Source organism: Hyaena hyaena, unplaced genomic scaffold (assembly GCF_003009895.1).
Source record: "Hyaena hyaena isolate Hyena2069 unplaced genomic scaffold, ASM300989v1 scaffold_95, whole genome shotgun sequence".
Taxonomy (NCBI): Eukaryota; Metazoa; Chordata; class Mammalia; order Carnivora; family Hyaenidae; genus Hyaena; species Hyaena hyaena.
The window spans coordinates 3,892,744-3,914,184 of NW_024080727.1; the positions used below are offsets into that span (position 1 = coordinate 3,892,744).

At 41.9% G+C, this 21,441-nt stretch overlaps 1 protein-coding gene across 2 annotated transcripts; it reads right to left on the reverse strand.

Moving 5' to 3' along the window:
- Positions 1-241: 241 nt before the first annotated feature.
- ARRDC4 (arrestin domain containing 4) lies at positions 242-14,343 on the reverse strand. 2 transcript variants are annotated; one of them, XM_039235068.1, is made up of 8 exons: positions 13,808-14,343; positions 9,025-9,091; positions 8,634-8,781; positions 6,353-6,455; positions 5,134-5,390; positions 4,146-4,308; positions 3,419-3,573; positions 242-3,071 (listed from the first exon to the last, which is right to left on the reverse strand). In XM_039235068.1, exons 1-8 carry the CDS (start codon positions 14,094-14,096, stop codon positions 3,015-3,017), a joined length of 1,239 nt encoding a protein of 412 aa, XP_039090999.1. In that variant the 5' UTR covers positions 14,097-14,343; the 3' UTR covers positions 242-3,014. The 2 variants fall into 2 exon arrangements, with proteins under 2 accessions (XP_039090999.1, XP_039091000.1); XM_039235069.1 differs by lacking the exon at positions 13,808-14,343 and adding an exon at positions 13,452-13,703.
- Positions 14,344-21,441: the final 7,098 nt, after the last annotated feature.

Sequence of the window (21,441 nt, forward strand, 5' to 3'; positions counted from 1 at the left end):
TTAATCCCATTTCTTCCCAGAATGCTAAAGATGGATTAACTGGGGAAACTGAGCCCACTGTAAAACCAGGCTCTGGACCCCCCCAAGCTGTTCGGCCCAGAGACAGTGTGCATATACAGAAGGATCTCAATTTACAGCAATTGCATTTTGTCTTGTGGCATTGACTTTCCCCCATGTCTGTAACAATTCAAGTCAGAATCTTGCAAAAAGCAAGCGAAAACAAAACCAGCACCTCATGGCATTAGTGTCATCATTTTATTAACAAAAGGAACCCATGGGGTTCAAACCAGAGTACAAAATACAATCTTTATTATTTTTTCCTGTGGGTTAAATGGTTACATTTTTAATAATAAAAATAAAAAAGCTTTCATAGTTAACTTATCAAAAACAAAACCCCTGCCTATTGAGTTTCTTGTTGTGCAAAACAAAAATGTCAAAATTAAAGTTCTGCCCATGGAAGGGTTTTGTGTGCCCAAAGATGCACATTTTCAATTTCCCAATTTTTGCATCAAAAAGAAAATTCTAAGGCCACAGTTTCTTTGAAAACCAAACAACAGAATAAACAAGCAAATAGCAGCTACATTTTTATCTTCATTCCCAAGAATTCTGTTTCAATGTAGAATTTTCTACATTCAGAAAATAAGGTCTTGATTACAGAAAGGTAATGCAGTTTCAGCCTTACTGCTTAAGGTCAGGTATGCAGATACGAAATCAATAAGGCAAATCATACCTTTTAGCTACTCTTTTAAGTGCCACAAACTCAGCTGTGCTTTAATTCTGTGAACACTTCTCCTGATTTCTCTGATGCAGGGGACACAGCTATCCTGTGGAGAGCCAGCGACTTGGCTTTCCACATGGGGCCAAATAGCTAACCTTTCTCTTCCTTCATAACGCTTTGCTTGATTTCTTTCACTTTGTTTTGGTTAACATGGAGATGGAGTGTGTCTTGCTTGACAAGGCCTGTAAACTACAGCTTAGAAGTCAAGAAACAGTGGAAGATGGTCGTTTATTTTTTTTTTTAGTAAAAACAAAACTGTTTAGACATCACTTAAATACACATTACCTGTTTAAAAACATACAAAGAACAAAGCAAAAAAATAAAAATAAAAAAAAAACACACACACTAAAAACCAAAGCACAGGGAATAAAGTTCTGTGATGATTTCAGTACCACAATTGTAACAGTTTTGCACTGTGATTTGAAACAGTGGCTTGCAGTGAGAAAACTGCTGAGGATGCTGAAGATGCTCATGTGGTTAGAGAGAGGTATGTCCAGAAGGGTGAAGAAAAGTATGCATTTGCCTCATGCATGTAGAAAAATCCCTGATTGGAGGAGGGCCAACTAACTCTAAATACAAAACTTAACCTCAGATAAAGGACTTTTATACTCGCGACTGACTATACTGACGGAAAGAAGAGAGGACTCATTCCGGGGACTGAAGTTTGGCATTCTGCACGGGAAGCACCGGGGTTTCTGGGTGGAACCCGTAGAACGTGGAGAAAACCAAAGACCTTGGCTGGTCCCAAATCTCTCCCGTGGGAATCCCTACCTCCCTTCCGGGGATGTCTGGGGATGCTCTGGGCTCAGGAAACCAACAGATCAAAGGACAAGCAAATGAGCACGTGACCATGAAGAAGGGGGGTGGGGAGACAGGAAGAATACTGCTCAGACTTTTAGCAGCAACACAATCTTGTTGGTCGGAATATCCTGAGATTAAATGATAATAAAATATTGCACCAAAACAATAAAGAAAAAAAAAATCACAGTTTAAATAGAATTACTGAAGAATGGGAATAATCACATACAGCGTGCTGACTGCTGTCAGTAGACTGAAGTCTCTGGCAGGAATTATGTTTGTCTTTTCTGTTTTTTTTTTAAATGGTACCCTCAAACTTTGTACCCTCTTTTGATTCTGCATTTAGTTTGAAACACCCTTTGGTATACACATATTGACTTTCATTGAATGCTGACCTTACAGATGTTTCCCTTGGCCCACCTGCTGATTTAGTGATAGGTGAGATGGGATCATGACTGCCAATTAGCAGAAACTCCACGGAAGGCTTATCATGCCTGGAGTTTTGTAAGGATTCTGATAACCCCACTAGAGGTAGGTTAAGAAAGGCTTTTGTTGTTTTGGTTTTTTCTTTTCGTATTTTTTTTCTGTGTAGTTATCAAGGCATCCTGAGGATGCAACCTTTTTTTTTTTTTTTCCCTTTCTTTTTCTACTAATGATCCTAGGTAAGTAAGACACGGGGAAAATCGTCAAACACACATCCTAACAGAGTACTTGAAGGGGGTAAAAGGTACAGCCTTCAACAAAACGTGTCCTCACACTGGAATCCATCTTTCCCCTCTGGACGGACAGGCCTTGCACAGAACTCTTTCCTGGCTTCATAACACTGTGCAGCCAGTTTACAAAATGAGACTGCATTGCTTCGTTAGGGCCCATAGACAGATTCTCTCAAGGGCTTCAGTCCTACGGGACGTGGGGAGAAATCATGAAGACCCCGGCACGTTGAGGGGCCCTTCATATTTAGAGAGGGTCTTTTTCCTATTTGTGCCCACCTCTGTGCTGCTACCTTCTTCAAGATCAAGGCTCCCACCTAGTCCATAGTTCCTTAAAGCTTAGGGTAACTTCTGTTCCACCTGGAGAAACCTTTTTAAAGGTTTGCTCGTCTCATGTTCCCACTATCCACATAGATTCTGTTCTCCTGGGTCCAGCGCAGGCACCCTCCACTTACTCTCTCACCATCAGGACTTCCATTACATTCTGTGACTTGTCACATCTTCATTGGATCCTTTTAAGGGGACACATGACCCTGTCATAAATTTGTGCAACGCATTCTCGTCAGCCCACTGGAAAGTTCACGCATTCTTTAATTTCTATCACCTTCAACCTTGATGTTCACGTATGTTCTTATGCTCATCTTCTCTCCCTCTTTTCCATAAAGGCAGCGGGGGGGAAGAATCAACATTCTAATCTGATGATGAACACAGTGATTTCTGGAATTTTGTCAGAGAATGAAGGACACAGGCTGGGTCTCTTCTACATCAGTAGGATGTGGGTCAACCTGCAAAAACACACCGGACCGAGATGACTACTCCAGCACTCTACAAAGGATCTTAGTATCTATTTCTAATTATTGGTGGTTATAAGCCGAGCTGCTCAAAGCCTGTTAATAATAAGTCCCAGTGGGCCACTTTAGTTCCCCGTATTCTATGGCCACATAAAACATTTTAAGCGCAATCCATCAAGGCAACCATTACAGAATGAGGTAATCGCATCAGGGCTAATCTATCATCACCGGAAATTTTTTTTTTTTTAATATGTATCCCCAACTAATTAGGAATCAGCAGCAGATACTACAAAGGACTATTTACAAACAGCAAGCAAAAAGTCTCATTGTGTCTTGCTTACCTCTGAGTAAAGAGGTGGAGGCTGAAAGCGGAATTCCTGTATGCAGGCAAACATAGGACAGCATGTTTCTCCCTCGCAGTCAGGGGGCTGAGGATAAGGAGGGACGTGTCGAGAGAATTCTTCCTCGGACACCACGTCTGCATAATTTGGTGGCGCTAAAACACAAATGGGAGTTGGATGTCGGAAGTCCATGCAAAATCAAATATGTTAATGTCTTCTGAACTCTTACCAAAACCAGAAATGTAGCTAAATTAGAAATGTAGCTAAGACAATGCTTTTTTTTCCTCCCCCCTCTAAGGACTGAGTTTTCGTGCTTATTACAACAAAACATATGTAATCAATTCAGGTTTTGTGAAATCACTACGAACGTTTATTATGTTCTATTTTGAGACGTGGATGTTACGGTGCAGGTAAAACATATCTGCAACAGACGTGGTTGCAAAAAACACGTTGTACCCTACATTCACCTGGACCATTTTCCCTGTCTTACTGCTGATACACAGGAATCAGGAAAAGACTTGATTCCTGGCTCTGCCATCTGCAGCTCTATGCCCTGGAGAAGCCAAGCTCTCTGTGTCCCTTCCGGTAGCACGGAATTTTTAGTACTCGGAAGTGTCAGGGCCGCTGTAATGGCAGTAGTAATGGTCATCAGAGCACTTCCAGTCTGACCCCGCCTGCTCTTGGCCTACGTGTGAACTTCACGCTAAAAGCACCTCTGCCACCGTACCTTCTGGCTGCTCTGGGAGTGTCAGCGTCAGCCAGCTCATGTCCATGCTGAACTGGCTAGTGGTGCTGGAGTTCCGGCTGCCGAAACCGTTATATGGGATTGTGCCAATCACCAGGGGCAGCTCGAGCATCAGTTTTTTAGCACCAGGAATGTGAATATATACCTAATATGGCAAAAAAAAAAAAAAAAAAGGAGAGAGAGAAGGGCACAAATGTAAGTTAAAGCTCACTGTAGATGGACCAACCTATGTTTTCACAGAAGCAAATCTCTCCGTTGGCTGCCACTGCTCCCAGTACCACCGTGAATCATCCTGACCAAATGTAATGAAGAATAAGTCAAACAAAGGGCAGGCAAAATACAGAGAACGCTCTGTGATGAGGGACCGCAGCCCTGACGCCCTTCACTGCACGTGAGCACGGCTTACACGTCATAGCTATGGAAAATGAAGCGTATGTTCTCAGTATAACCAGCCCCCTTAATGCACCTGAACTCTTTCATAGGACTTAATTAAATGCCATGGGGGGATAGTTTGTCATTAAAAGCAAAGGCCAGCCTTCATGACTCCAGTGTCGGGATGCTGACCTAAATGACATTCTGCCACGTACACGTTCATGGCAACATGGCACCAGTTACTGCTCCATTCTACATACTTTTCATTTTAAGAAAGGGCTCCGGAACACAGGGAAAAGGAGGCAAAAAAAAGATAAAAACAGAGAGGGAGACAAACCATAAGAGACCCTTAAATACAGAGAACAAACTGAGGGTTGCTGGTGGGGTGTTCGGGGTGGGGGAAGGGCTAACGGGGTGACGGGCACTGAGGAGGGCACTTGTTGGGATGAGCACTGGGCGTCGTATGTAAGTAATGAATCACTAAATTCTACTCTTGAAACTAACACTACACTGTATGTTAATTAACTTGGATTTAAATTAAAAAGTAAAAACTAAATAACCTTTAAAAAATATATGAAATAAAATCAGCTCTGCTTACAGCTAAGGAATAGTCTACTCTGATAATGCAGCAGTCCAGGATGGACGGAGTGACAGGCGGGATTTTGAGAGTCTTCCCGTGCCACGTGTCAGTGCTCCCAGAAGCAATATGGTTTCCTCTCACGTTGGCGACCATGTGCCGGACGCTCTTTGTCTTCCCGCTGGCCAAATACGTCTGGGTTTGGAAAATAGCAGCTTTGGGAACAATCAGGCGAGAGGAACAATTCTCTATCTCCGCATAGATGGGAATAGCTTCTCCTAAAAAGGAAGCAAAAACACCTTCAGAGACTTTTCAGGAAGTTCTTACCATGGTGAACTAGAGCCATTAACCACCTAAAGCTGAAATGCCACAGCGTTACTGTAACAAATTGAGATCTCTGAAGGAAAGCTTGAATTGTAAATCTGCATCAGAGGATCCAGGAGTCCCGGTGGCTCAGGGTAGATACCGCTTTCTAATTATCGCATTATTTGCTTTTCTAATGTAGCAATATTAGGCTGCCAGTTCTAAAGATATGTAAATGGCCAGTGTCTATGCAAATTAAGATATACCAAGAAATGGGCCAACAGTGTATAAAGTACAAAAGATCACAAACAAACTCCCTAGTGCCTATCGAAATCTGCCTAACAGGAGAACAAAGACTTTGTTTTTAAGGAACTAATGTTAAGGCACAAATAAGACAGTGGATGGAGCAGCAAATTTTACACCCACCATCACACCATTCTGTACCACCTTCGCTTCCAGGTGGCCGAGCCCTGCAGTGGGGGCCAGAGCCACCAGACGGAAGGGGACCCTTCACAAATGGTTGTGCCACTGGCAATCTGACTGTTCAGACTGTCCTTGTCCCACTGTCTAGCCCCCCTATGTCGGGATACATGTTCCCGGAGTTTCCTACAACAGTGCTCTTCTGAGCCACACCGCCCTGGAAACTCTTTAGCAACACCAAGTAAAATGCTGGCATTTTCCCATGCTTCTAATTTTAGACCTTGCCACTCAAGCAAAAGCACTAAAGTAAAAAATGCCAGGAGTTTCACTGGAATCTAGTCATCCACTCAAAAATACTTAAATATCAATTATTTATATGAAAAACGGACAACTGTATTGTTCATGTTTTAAAACAGCATATACTTCGTAAGTTACAAAACACACTATTTAAAATCACTTGCAATTAGCTAATAAGATGAATGATTTTTCCCTGTGGACTTTCAAACCCTCTGCTTACCATTACAGTATCCCTTCCTTTCAATTTTGGCACTCAGCGAGACGGGACCAGAAGTGAAAAACCAACAGCCGACCATTTTCTCTTGGGTTTTCAACACAGGGGTCTTGAAAATTGCAAATAATAACATGACTTTAATTAAACCAGCAGAAAATTCACAGAACTTAAAATCATGTCATTCTTTATTAAATAATTGTAAAGAAAGGTCTTCTAAAACACACACCAATACTTTTATCCTCATGTGACAGACTAGGCAAAATACTTACTAAAACACAAAGCATTAAGAAAAATCATTCTCTTTTTAGGAGGACTCAGGTGAATTCTCAGACTCAAAATAGGTGACACCATCCTGGTTTACCCTGTGAGTCATTATGTTTCTGGGAAATGATCTAACATCCCTTAGAGTAGTAATCAAAAACAGTCTTCACTACTAACATGACAAAGATACTTGTACTTTCCTTTTTAAAAATTTTTAATGTTTACTTTTGAGAGAGGGAGAGACAGTGTGCGAGTAGGGCAGGGGCAGTGAGAGGGAGACACAGAATCTGAAGCAGGCTCCAGGCTCTGAGATGTCAGCACAGAGCCTGTCATGGGGCTCGAACTCATGAACCATGAAATCATGTCCTGAGCCGAAGTCGGATGCTCAATTGGCTGAACCACCCAGGCGCCCCGATACTCTTTCTTTTAGAAAACTTGCATGTATACTAGGGGAAAGGAGAAACGGTATAAAAATCAATGATCAGAATGTTGTATTTGTTTTGGGATCGAAAATGCAGAACAAGCAAACAGCCTTTCTCCTGAATTCAGAAATGCATTAGTAGGCGGAAATTTCAAGTGCCCTTAACTTTGAATGTTTTTGGGTTTAGTGTGATGGAAGCAAAGTAAATGCACTGTCCTGGATGTGCAAGGTTACTGAACATACCAGCCTGCTCTCTATTCTACGGCATCAACAGAAATGACCCAAGATTTAAGATGCTCGGTTTGAAAGACGCACTAACCAAAAGCTCACCGTAAAACCCAAAGCTGTAATATTTTTTACTTATAAAAAGAATATCGACGGATTACTAGTTTCTTTTCTTTGGCAAAAAAATAAAATCTCTTTACATCATTTGCCACCACGGTCCCATGAATAGTTTAGAAGTACTAACTTTCCAATTCCAAATAATTTTTAAAAATACAAGACAGTATTATCGATTTGCAAAAACAAAACAAAACAAAACAAGCGATCAGTGGATGGATGGTAAATTACAGCTGTAATGAGTTATCCCAGGTCAGCTGGATAGGATTGTTCTACGACTTTGGCCACAAGGGGCCAAGCAACCAGGGCATAACCATTATATTTTCACATTCTACAAGTGTACAAACAGGAAAGTCTATTCTATTTTCATATGAAAATAGAGTAAAACACCTTCTCAACTCCTGGGTTTTTTTTCCCCCCCTTTCAAAACACTGGCCAGAAAAAGAAATCCCCAATATTAAACATACATGTTTGGAACATCAGTATCATGATGGGAAGTTTAAATTATCCCAGTATTTTCTAGGAAGTATAAAAAAAATCATTCATTCATATTTAAATGAAGACCACTAGGTCCTCATAGCTATCATGCAAGTACAAGGTATAATTTTATATTATTTTGATAATATGGGTTTAGATAAAAGAATCTAGCTCATTAGCTCCCATCTTGCCTAGTCTGTTGTTACTTATGGCCTAATCTTTCTTATCAGCCTACAGTATTTCTGGTGATTATTAGAAGTTCAATGCTTTAATGTGGCCAAATCTGTCATAAGGAAATGATAAGTGAAAGGCTCCCCACAGCAGCTGCGTGCACTTACTTAATGGTAGAAAATGGCATGCAAAATGGAAGGATACATAGCATAATGGCCTGAGCTTCAATAACAGGCTGAGCATGATTAATACTCTTCCATAATTACTGTTCCTCAACCTGCTATTATTGAAGAGTTTAGAATACCACAGCCCTGTGAATGTGGCCGCTCTGGTAAAAGTAACCACTCTCTGTGTGTGCATTATTATTATTAAGCCTTATTAATGCATTTCAAGCCTGTATAACTTTTTGGCAGAAGAAGCCCCGAACAACGGAGACATAATCAATAGTATTAACACACACAAATTGTAATTTGCCCGGCCTGGAATCACACATTTATAGTGAATGCCCGTGGGTTACAAGATCGTATCAGAAAGGGACAGGACAGAAGACCACTAAACTGGCTTCACGTACATAGCGCAACTTGAAAGGAAGGAGGAACAGAAGAAGGAAGGACTTACTAATAATGCTGGTGTGTTGACATCGATGTGACTAATAACCTGGAGTTCCCGCTTCACGCTCTGATCAGGTACCTTGGGTCGTTCCAAAACGGCTCTCACGCAGTACTGAATACTTCCATATTTCCCGCTGAATGAGGTCACTAAAGGTCTGAAACAAACCAAAGTAGAAGTTCACCTTTTGGTTAGACACAACTGGAAAAAACCCTGAAAATGTTGATTTTGGCTTAAAAAAAGAAAAAAGAAAAGGGTGTGAACAGGGTAAGTCTATCCAGGGGCCATGCACGATAGACGGATGTAGCGGAGTGTCAGAAGGTGCTGGGTGGGCACCCACATGTCTGGAGGGGCAGGTTGCAGGGAAAGAGAATCACGGAGATAATAGGGTTTCACTTACTCAGATGGAAGCTGAAACCTAAATGGAAATTCATGTTTTCCAGGCTGCAATAAGATGATGCCTTCGCCTAAAAAAGAAAATACATTTGAACTAAGATTAGTATTAGATCAAGAATTTTCACAACATAAATCGTGTTTTTTTTAAAGGAGGTTTTCCTGGCTGTAACGTTCAGTGTACTCCATAAAGTACATTAAACTGAGATTTAGAAAATTGAAATTTGAATCAGTCTACTAATTTTAACCAATTTCAATGTATGTATATGTGTGTGTGTGTATGTGTATATATATATATGTGTGTATATATATATGTCTTCTATCTTTCAAGAGAGCAATCACACAAGTAACCACCATAAAGTGTCAGAGCCCAGAGTTCCCATATACATATATATGTGAACACATGGGCATGCATGTACGTGTATACATATACATACACACGTTTACCCTACTCATAAAGTAGCACAAGTATACTACCATAATATCAGTACTAACATACACCAATACTATGATGCTAACATTATAGTATACCATTATGCTAACATGAGATAGCAGTATTAAATTGGATTTAAAACTGATTTAGCAAAAAATACATCTATTTATTTTGGACATGCCATAAAAATCAGATTCTGTATCCCTTGGGCAAAAACGGAAAAAGAAGGTGAAAAATTTCCTTGGAAAATTATGAATATTGAGTATACGAAGCAGCCAAACCAACAGGACAACTTATTAGGTAAGAGCCCTGCATTCACACGTAAGCTCTGCTGATTAGCAGGTGGCTAGTTTAAGTTCACGGGCTCGGCCAAGCACCAGCATGCCTCCTTTCTCCTGCTCTGGGCCCGGGTCGGCCAGCTCCACCGAACCTCACACAGAGGCCTTTCCCTGCTTGTCAGAAGGCCAAGTCGCAGGATGGATGGACCCTGCGAGGCCAGAGGCTCTGCTGGAGCTCCGCTGAACACACAGTCTGCGTCCCTCGCGTCCAAAGCCAACTCCGGGGCTGTCATGTGGTCAGACAGCTCTGCAGAGATCTTTATAAACTTTCCCTTCCTTTTATGCTCATCCGTTCAAATTGAGGACTAAATTCCCTCATCAAGAGTGGCCTGATTAAGACAAAGAAAGGGATGAGAGGAGAAGTCTCTCTGAGATTTGCCTGTCAGCTGATACTCAAAACAGAGATTTCTACTGTATCCATTTATTTAAAAAAAGAATTGAAGGGCTAGTGAAATGGATTTTTCCCCCACTTACTTACTAAAAACAATCCAGTTAACATTTCAACCTGGTCTTTTTAGAAAGCAGGAATGCATTATTGGCCCATTTAGTCTTCTGAATCTGTCCCGTTTTCAGTGTGAAATGTATGAGGGGCAAAATAAGTATAGTATTTTCCACGGAAAGTCGTTCACATAGACATACTACACAGAGTGGGTGACTTGGAGGCAGAGTGAACGAGTGACAGGAACGTGAGTCTATGTTAAAACAGCAGTGACTGAGATAGTCCCCAAGGCTCAGGTGTGCCCAGAGACACAGCAGTGCTCCAGCACCAGATGCTAGGGAGGCCTCTCCAATTCACTGCTATCGAATAATAAAAGACTCAAGACAATCCCAGTGCTCGGGACAGAGGTAGACTACAGTCCAGGTGCATCAGCATTACATTACTGGAGATGATGATTCCAGTACTTTGCAATGTTTACAAATGTAGATTTCAGGAGTTCAAAATGTATAGTGCTTAGATGTCAGGAGCTATGGACACACAGATGAGGAACAGCACTGTCACACAGACCAGGGGAGGAAAGGAGGCCACAGACACACGCACCCAAGTAGTGACCACACACTGGCGGAACCTGGAGAGGGATGATGCCTGCCCCGGACCTGAGGGTTGGCGCGGACACGAGCAGGACAGGGTTTTAGATGAAGGAACAGCAGGAGGCAGAGCACAATGGGCATGTGTGGAGAAGAGGGTTACCCTGGATATTCAAAAAGGTTAAGAGATAAAGTTCTCTCATCACAGGCAAAACAAATCCACACAGGAACTTTAACATTTAAAATGAAGACTCTCAATCACCTCCATGCATAAATAGGAACAAAAATCGAGAGGGCTGATAAACATAGGTATTAGTATTTGGAATCAAATCTTAGTTTTCTTCCTTCCTTCCCCCCTCTCTCTCTCTCTCTCTCATTAAAGCGGTTTACAAGCTGAATCATGTGCCCATTTATGCTTCAGTTCCCTTGGCCCATTACACCTGCCTCATGCAGTAAAGACTACAATTTCACAGAGAGGTGTTCCCTTCACCAATGATCTTACAAGCCCAACCAGCCTCCTAATTCAGGGCTCCCAGGAGCCATGGGAGCTAGAGTATCACCACAGAGTCAGAAGGTTCAGGAAGGATGAGGGACTCCCACAAGGACATACTGCTGGTGGGTGACCAACTGAAACCACCTCCCTGGTCTGTCTGGTCTTTCTACCACAATTCCTCAATTAAAAAAAAAAAAAAAGAGTATCGATCACAATGGCAGTTAGATCAGTTAGATTTAACAATGCCAAACAATTATCTGAAAATAGATCTCATAGACACATTTCTCCCCAATCCAGAGTTCTAAAAAAATCTCTTCAGGTGATTGGAATTCACCTAGGTTTTGGAATTGAATGACCCTGAGAATCTATGACTCTGTAACGTTGCTAACCACTTCCAAGCTACAGATGTTGGGATTTTTGTTTTTGTTTTTTTTCTTTTTCTCAATGAGATCACCTTAAAGAGACTATGATTTTAGGGGTACCTGCCTGGCTCAGTTGGTGGGGCAACTGACACTTGATCTCAGGGTTGTGAGTTCAAGCCTCACATTGGGCATGGAGCCTACTAATAAAACCAACAAAACGGATTATTATTTTTATTTTTTTTAATTTTAAAATATTTATTTCTTTTTGAGAGGGAGAGAGAGAAAGAGAGAAAATGAGTGGGGGAGGGAGAGAGAGAAAGAGAGGGGGGAACAGAGGATCTCAAGTGGGCTCTGTGTGTGGGGCTTGAATTCAGGAACTGTGAGGTCAGTTCCTGAGAAGAAGTTGGACACTTGACAGACTGAGCCACCCAGGCACCCAACAGATGATTTTTAAATAAAACTTACTTTTTGCCAATATTTGTTATGCTACCTTTCAAAAGAAGTGAAAAATGTTTCAGGTTGTCTAGGCTTAGACATTCTATTCCACCAGAATGAAAAAGCAAGATCTAACTCGTGACTCAAAACACTGTTAGACCAGATTTCACCAAAGCAATTCTTGGTGCTATTTCCAGGTCCAAGTGCTATTAATGTTATTATCCATTTACTCAGTAGTTATGGGCCAAAGATACAGAGGGTCCAAAGTCCTGGGCAAAAACCACTTTACTTCTCTCTTCATGACCCTTGCCTCTAGTCAGCCATCTTGAAAATCTGTACTGTCTCTGACCACTGGGGGAGGCGTGTGTGGGCAGAGCATGGAAACCATACTGAGAGGGTCACCAACACAATGCACTTGCGAATCCAAAAGAAGCCTTTGGTTCCAAATATATTTTTTCCTCACTAAAATACTTGGGGTCACTGGGTTCTCATATGCTTTGAGGATTTAACTGAGAACAGTCTACTTCTCCATAGGAGGACAAGGCAAACTGCACATACTACTGACTTTGTAGAAGACACCGCAAGGGTCAAAACAGTGACGTACTGCACTTGACTCTTCAAGGGAGGAGAGTTTATACCATCCGCTATGTATAAGCTGAAGCTGATAAAAGCATAAAAGTGAAATAGTGTAAAGTAGCTTCCACCAACTGCATGAAGACCAAGGTTCACTGTTGCTAGTAGTTTCATGATTAAGAAAAGCAACTTTTGCATATTTATTATAATTATATAAACTCTGACATTTATATATACTATATAGATAGATGGAACAGATAGGTAGCGGGTTCCCGCTTCTGGAAAAAACTAGATATTAACTGGACTTCACAAGAGTGGACAAGAAAGGTAATTCTTCCTCCAGAAGCTCTTACAATGCCCAGATCCCACTGTCTCTAAAGGTGGCCTTTAAGAGAGGGGGTGGGGGCGGGGGGGGGGGGGAAGGGATGTTGCAAAGAAAACAAAAAGAAGCAAAGAATAAAAGACAAAGAATATAGGGAGGAGAACTCTTAAGTTACCCTGCTCCCAGACGAGGGAAACTAAGTATGATGCTCAGGAAACACTTCCTCTGAATTCCTACAGCTCGAGAACTACTTCCCTCTTCCCAAGACAGGTTTTGCTAATTCATCATGAACCGAGAACGAGCGTCTCCGTCCAGAACGGGAAGAAGGGGACGCCCAGAAAACAGTGGGCACCCCAGCATGGCCCCTCAAAGACGGATTCCGCCCCCCATTCCTCAGGCCAGGAGGGGCAGGACCCAGATCCCCAGAACCTCGATTTCTGACTGCTCATCACCGGTTCCCATGGCAACGGTTCACTCCGGGGACGGTCCTGGAAGGTCCCAGGACGCTGGGCGCCGGTCAGGCCCAGGCGAGCCGAAGACGAGGCGCCAGGTAGAGGTGCGCACCCCCCACGCGAGATCGCCCCGGTGCTTTGAAGTGGGGGGGGGGGGCACGGGCATTGTTACCTGCCCGTCACCAGCTACCCAAGTGAGGCTCCAGCCACCGGGTGGGCGGACCCCAGCCGCGGATCCCACCCCCGCCCCATGGCTAGTGGGCTTCCGCCGGCGCGCGCCCCCCTGGTTCCTAGCAGCCCCTCTGCGGAGCCTCCCGTGGCCCGGCGGGGACTCCGGGGTCGTTGCCCTCGCTCACCGGCCGGGGGCTCGCGCAGGTTCAGGCGCACGTTCAGGTACTCCACCTCCGACGCGGCGGCGGGGGCGGCGGCGCCGGGGCTCGGGCCCCAGGCGGCAGTGGCTCGGCCGTGGGCCTCCAGGCGCAGCGCGCGCAGGGCCACCGGCTCGGCCGCCTCCAGCAGCACGTGTCCCGCTACCGTCTCGCCGCTCGAATAGCAGCCTTTGCGCTCATCCTCGAACACCAGACCCAGGATCTTCACGCGGCCCTCGGAGCCCAGGGCTGCCGCGGACCCTGCCTCGCCTCCCATCCCGCCGGGCGATGCGGCCGCGCCAGGGACGTCGGCAGCTGTCCGAAGCCGGCGTGGCGAGCAGAGCGGCGCCGCTGTCACGGGCGCCCGCCGCACGCCTAGGGCCCCGCGGCCGCTGTGCGGTACCCGGTGGAGCCCTAGCGCGCCGTGGGGCCTGTCGCTTTAACAAACCCAGGTGGGACTGGTAAGGGGCTGGGACAGCCCACCCCCGGCGCGCGCCCATAGGCCGACTGTGAGCCCCGCCTGGTGCCGATTGGTTGTAAACGGCTACCGAGTCATTTCATAGGCTCTCCCACGCACCGGATGGCGCAGGTAGGCCGTGCGTGATCAAGCAGTGGTGACCAATCGGGATACGCAGGCGTACACGTGCACAGGCCGCTTATTGGCTGGAGCAGGGCACAGTCCTGGGGTACTGACCAATAGTAAGGCGGTGCGCCCATGTGGACAGATAGTGGGAAACAATATTTGTTAGGGAGGGGGCGGAACCGGGAATCTCCGGCTTGCGGAGAGTCAGCCGTTCCCATGGTTACGAACGGGGGCGGGGTTTCTGGCTGTGTGGGGAGTGTTTGCAGAAGTCTCAGGGTTCGTTCTAGGATAGGAAGTTTCGGCTGCAACTGCCTTGTATTTATGATTTAATCAGGATTTAATACTCGTGGGGGGAAATATATGCCCTGGAAAATGTAACTCAACGATAAGTTTCTTGTGACCTTTGGGGGGCGGCTGCCTGGAAGCTTTAATGGGAAACTTGGCAACTACTAACCTCCAGGTTTTCGACCCCCGACTCTCCTGGGTTTCGGAATTCACAGACTGAGAAAAAACCTAGACTGGAAGAATGAAGTCTGTAGAACGATGGCTGTGATTCTCAACCTCGTACAAACCCTAAGGAGTTCTTCTGGGCTCACGACCTTTCCAAGCTGGGAATAGCCAAAACAGTGATTCTTCCTGCTATAAGTAAGAGTATGAATCAGGTTGTTTCTAAACAATATATGCTACCCAAGTTTCTGCTCCACCCGAAAGGATTTCGTGACCTCCGTGTCAAAATCCAGAAAACTTCCAGTTGCTTTGATGACTTGTTCTCCACACCTACGGCTCCTTTCGCCTGTCCTCGTTTCATTTTGTTCTTACTCAATTCTTTCTCTATTCTCTCTCTCTCTGTCTCTCTCTGTCTCGTCTCTCTGTCTCTCCTTCTCTCTCTTTTTACCATCTAGCATAGCTGACGCTATCTGGCCATTTACTAACCCATTTAAGTTCTTCCCTTATTAAATTTCCAAGTTTGTGAGCTGTTATCACAGATTGATCTCGTATTGAGATTTAGAATTATTTTTTTAATGTTTTTTTATTTATTTCTAGGAGAGAGAGAGAGACAGCGTGAGCAGGGGAGGGTCAGAGAGAAAGGGAGTCACAGACTCTGAAACAGGCTCCAGGCTCTGAGCTGGCAGTCAGCACAGAGCCCGACGCCGGGCTCGAACCCATGAACCGTGAGATCATGACCTAAGCGAAAGTCGGAAGCTTAACCAACTAAGCCACCCAGGCGCCCCTCTGGTATTGAGATTTAAAACCTTTCCTGAAGTAGCTCTTCCTTCCTCCCTCCCTCCCTCCCTTTCTCTCCCTTTCCTTCCTCCCTTCCTTCCTCCTTTTTCTTTCTTAATTTCTTTTCTTTTTCTTTTTCTCTTTCCCTCCTTTTTTCCTTTCTTTCCTTTTCCTTTTATTTTCTTTCTTCCCTCTTTCTGTCTCTCCTTTTCTTCCTTCCTTTCTTCCAAAAGAAAAGATGCTGTACTGCTTTCTTTGAGTTTAAGTTATTTATATGGAACTTTACTAAGGCTTTACAATTTCAAAGTGTCTTTATCTCTTCTCAAAGAAATCAGGAAAGGCCACAAATCTCTGTATAAAGTTATGAAATAGCTATTATTTTCTGATCATTTTATCTAGAAGAGTCCCCAACATGCTATTATTTGGGCACTTTTCTTTATAACACAACCTGCCCTTATATATTTATTTGTATATTGTTTATCACCCCTGTTTAAGGCACAGAACTTATTCTCCTTATTGTTGTACCTCTAGCACCTAACAGAGCTTAGGACACAATCAGCACTCAATAAATGTTTGTTGACTTGATTGAATAAATGAATCCTAACTCATACAGTATTATTTGGCTCTGCAATAAGTGTAAAGTACTCTATCTCTTACTCTCGTCTATCTTCATTCCCTCTAGGCAGATATTCTCCATCTCTCTCCCTTCCAAATTAAGAGGCTGAGAAAGGAGGAAAGGATAATGGCCTGAATAGTTCTCAAAAGGCAGAACTGCATGTATGACATTCTATACTGAGGCTGTCTTTACTCATTTGACAGCTAATAAAACTTTGAGTACAGGTAGCAGAATGCATGGCCAAACATTGACTTAAACAATAGGTGTATTTCTTGTGTACTTGACCAGAAGTCCAGTAGCAGGTGCTCTCAAGGTTGGTTCATCAGACCCCTCTTATCTTCCTCCACTGCCATATTCATCTCCCTCCCTGGTGGCAGTGGTTACCACAGATAGTAATGTATTTGGTGACCCACCTCATTCACAGATAAAATTTCATTTTTGTTGTGCATACATTATTATGACTACTCAAGTTTGGCTAACATTAATATAGCAGCATATAGCATATTAAAAAATAAAACATCCAATTTGATAGTCCCTGTCATTTAATTTGTGTGTTTAGACCATTTACATGCAATGTAATCTTTGATATGGTTGGTTTTTTAGATGTATCATCTTATTATTTTCTTGATTTGTGCCTCCCTGGTGGCATGTATGTTTCTCTGTTCCCCCTTTCCTGCTTTCTTTTTAATTATTTGAATGTCTTTTAGTAATCCATTTAAATTTATCTATCAATTTTCAGACTCTTTGTAGTATTTTTTAAGCAGTTTCTCTAGGGATTATCATGCCTCTTTATGTCATAGTTGGCATGTATATTACATCCACATATATTGATAACTCTACTAGACTATGTTTAAATTTTTGCTTCAGATAATTATATATATTTTAAACAATGCAAGACAAAAACAGTCTATTACAATTACCCATATTTATCATTTCTGTTGCTCTTTCTTTATTCTGAAGTTCTAAATTCCCTAAGAAATTCTAAGTTCAGGAATTTCCTTTAGCATTTGTTTTAGAGAAGGCCTGTTAGGAATGAATTCTTTTAGTTTTCCTTCTTCTGAGAATGTTTTCATTTTGACATCATTATGGAAGGACGTGCATGCTGCATATTTAGTCCTGAGTTGGAAATTCTTTTTGTATTTTACAGATGTGATCCCATTGTCTTCTGAGAACTTTGGTTTCTAATGAGAAACCAAACAGTTGTTCAAATTGTTGTTCCTGTATATATAATGGGTTATTTTTTTTCTGTCTGCTTTCAATATTTTTTCTTTATCTTTAGTTTTCATAAATTTGATAAGTTAGTTTCCTTTGAGTTTATTTTGTTTGGAGTTCTTACAGATGTATATTTATGTCTTGAACTAAATTTATGTTTTCTGCCATATGCCTTCAGATTTTTTCCACACCAATCTCTTTCTTCCTTCCTTTTGGGACTTATATATTATGAATACTAGATCTTTTTGATACTGTCCCATGGGACCTTGAGACTCTTGAGTTTCTCACTTTTTCCCCCTCTCTCTTATAGAAATTGGGTAAATTCTATTGATCTGTTTGCAAGTTCACTGACTGTTTTCTTTGTCACCTTCATTGTATTTTTGAGATCATCCAATGATTTTTTTATATCAGATATCATATTTTTCAGTTCTAAAATACTCATTTAAAAATAGTTTCTGTTTCTATGAAAAGAACATCCATCTTTCCATTCATAATGAGTGTCTGCCTTTATCTCCTTGAGCATGACTATAATAGTTGCTTAAAGATCTTTGAAAAAAAATTGATAGCTGGGTAATCTTGAGTTTGACGTCTGATTATCTACTCCCTTGAGAATCAGTCACAGTTTCCAGTTTTCTGTATGTTTAGGAATTTTAGATTATATCTTAAATATTTTGAATATTATGTTACATTAAAATCTTCTGGAGAATGTCAACTATTTTCATTTAATGGATACTGGACTCGGGTGTGTTCATACTGTTGTGGACTCACCTTATGTGAGCAGAGTTTCCAATGTCAGGTAATTTCTCAAATCCTTTGCTCTCCAGCCATGGGTCTTATCTGCACATGAGCAGCTCAGAATGAGCTCAGAACTTGTGTCCATTCACACACAGAATTAAGGGATACTCTTCTCCATTTCTTCCCTCTTCATCATTTATCCCATTTTCTATGGCTTCTAGGGGCCCCTTTCCTCTGTGTAGAAATTTACTGTTTCTCTGAAAGTGTTAGCTGCACACGCTGCTGAGTAGTTTTGTGCATCTGGAATTACCCTCAAGGCAAAACAGTGAAGGGGATAAAGAGAAAAAAAATACAAGGATCTCCCTAAACTCTAGACCTCAGGGTCCTCTTTTCACATTTTCTCTAGCCAGAAAGCCAAATTTTCTCCTTGAGTTTTAGGTGGCATCAGTATGACTACCTCCTTGCAGCCCCAAGACCAGAGCTTGCTCTTGGGGCAGAGCAGAAGAAAATAGAAAAAAGAAACAAATCTATATGAGTCCATACTGACATAAGTAAATGATTACATAAATAAATAAATGGAGGAGAAAAGACAAATCTTCCTTATAGAAGAATTCCCAGTAAGTGATATAGATTCTTTTCTCCTCTTTCTCTCCTTGACTTTGCACCAGACTTAGCGATTTGTCTCCAACCCAGCAAACACTGTTTTAGCCAGATTGGCATCATTAGCTATAAATGATAGCATGCACCTTTGATAGGATATCTTTAAACAGCACATCACTTCCTTTGATATTTTTATCGTAACCAATAACTCCAATCTCAGCATGAGCAAAAGATCAGCATACTCAGTTTGAGGAGCATTTTCCAAAAACACCTGATAAGTACTGCTCAGAACTCTCAAGGAAAGACTGAGAAACTTTCAGACATGAGACTAAATGCAATGTGTTTCCCTGGATTGCATCTTGGGACAGAAAAAGGACATTAGTGGAAAATCAAGTGAATCCAAATAAAGCCTGGAGTTTAGTGATAATAATGGACAGGTAATGATAAATGGTAACCGTACCAATTAAGTTTCTTAGTTTTAAAAAATGGATCATAGTAATGTAAGACATTAACAAGGACCAAGTTCAGACCCAAGGTATTCTATGTTCCCAGCAGTGCCCTTTATTATCATGGTTAAAGGAAAAAGGGAAAGGAAGGAAGGGGAGAAGGATGGGAGAAAAAGGAAGAACAGATGTAAGAGGAAAGAACAGATGTTCACCATGCCCAGTTTGGGGTCTCTACCATCAGTTTACTTGCTATTGACACTGTGCCCCTCTCTGTGTTAGCACTACCTTCCCAGAAATGGGAGCACTGTGCTGGAGCACCTTTCTATCCATAGGCCTAAAGTGATTTTCCATCTTCTTCCAAAAATGATTTGTGGCAGCTGCAGAGGAAATATTGGAGATGAGCTTTTTTTTTTTTTTCTTTAACTCGAAGGAGAGTTTGAAGAAGAAAGCATATGTGAGAAAAGATAATTGAGGACAGGAAACAAAAGCAAACAAAATACAACCAAAAGAAGAAATACTGTGGACAAATTTGTTTGATGCTCCCATTTGATGGAGAGGTAGGAGTTCATAGATATAAGAACACAGTACTCTTTTGCTAAAGATATCTTATTCTAAATAGCAGAAACGTCTGCCTTTTTCCTGCATGGCTCGCACATGCATACTGCAGTTGAACTGTGACAGCAGCAGAAGCAGCACATCAAGGAAGTGTTCCCTGAGAATGAACTGCTAGTATATTACAGTTCCATTACTGAAACTGACAGGCAAACATGAAACCAAGACACACACGATAAGTAACAATCAAGGATCTTAAATAAATATGATTAAATCTACACTGAATGCAGAATCGATGGGAAGAACTGGTCTGTGACCAAACATCATCTGCTCTACATAATTGTCCTTTATCACCCTGTTGCCCCACAAGTGTCTGCTCTGATGGAAATCACCATTTGATAACTCACTGAGTTACCACATGCCACAAAACACCTTCTTGCAAATATTTGGGAGCTCATGAAGAATTCCAACTGAGTTAAATAATAAAATGAATAGAGATCATAAGGCTTTATTATACTGTAAATTATAAAAACTTAAAAATCGCTTTATGAATCAAGACTGTTTCCCAGTGGACTCAAGCAGAGCATGTGAGTGGAGGAGAGCCCCGTGCTCCTATTTGGTCCAGTTCAGACCCTTCTCTGGTCTGAAGCCCCACCCACCTGTTCCCAGCTTAGTATTTACATTTGCAAGCCTCTGTAGCATTTATGTAGCTTTATATGTTTGTTTTACACACGCACGCACAAACACATAAAATCATACTCTAGTTATGGGCTCTCCTTCTGGGTTTTCTTCACTTCAAAGTATGCTGACGCCTGTTTTATCAGGACATAAAGGTCTGCCTCATAGCTTTTACGAATAACATACAATTTCATGGTGTGGCTGCACCATTGTTTATATAATCATAGCCCACTAATAGGCATTTATGTTCCTTCATATTTGGAGCTATTAGTAATAGTTTTACTATTTTATGTAAGTCTCTGCATAATTATGTCCCCTAGGAAAGAAGCCCTAAGTGTGATTGCTGGGACAAAGGATATGTCGCTTTTAAGTTAAATAGATACTGCCAAATTGCCCTCCAAAAAGATGATAGCTTCATTATCCATGCATGGGATCACTTTTATCTGGCCAACATTGGATAAAGCCAGCCTAAAATTGTTGCCTATCAGTTGGGTGGAAAGTAGTATTTCATTGGGGTTTAAATGTACCTTTTTATGAATATGAGTGAGATTGAACATTTTCATAAGGCAAGTCATTCTATAAAATGGTACTTCATCTTTCTTGCTCTTTTGAGGGTCCTCCCTGTACCAGGATTATGAAGACTTTACCTGTATTTTCTGCTTTTGTTACTTTTTTTTTTTTTTTACCTTAAGCTCTTTATATTGGAGTATCTTGTGAAGAAAAGTCTTTAGTCATTTTTTCCCTCAAAGAAGATAGCTAATTTCTCCAGCATAATTTATTGTAATTTATTTATTTCCTTTTTCTACTATATGAAATATTCATTTTTATCACCTGATGAATTGACATAACTTCAGTCTCTTTTTAAAAAATTATTTATTTGTATTGTATTGTTTTCTGTTCCTACACCAAAACATTTTTGTTTATTTCAGGTTTTTCTATAGTAAGTTTTGATAACTAGCAAGTGGAGTAAATATCA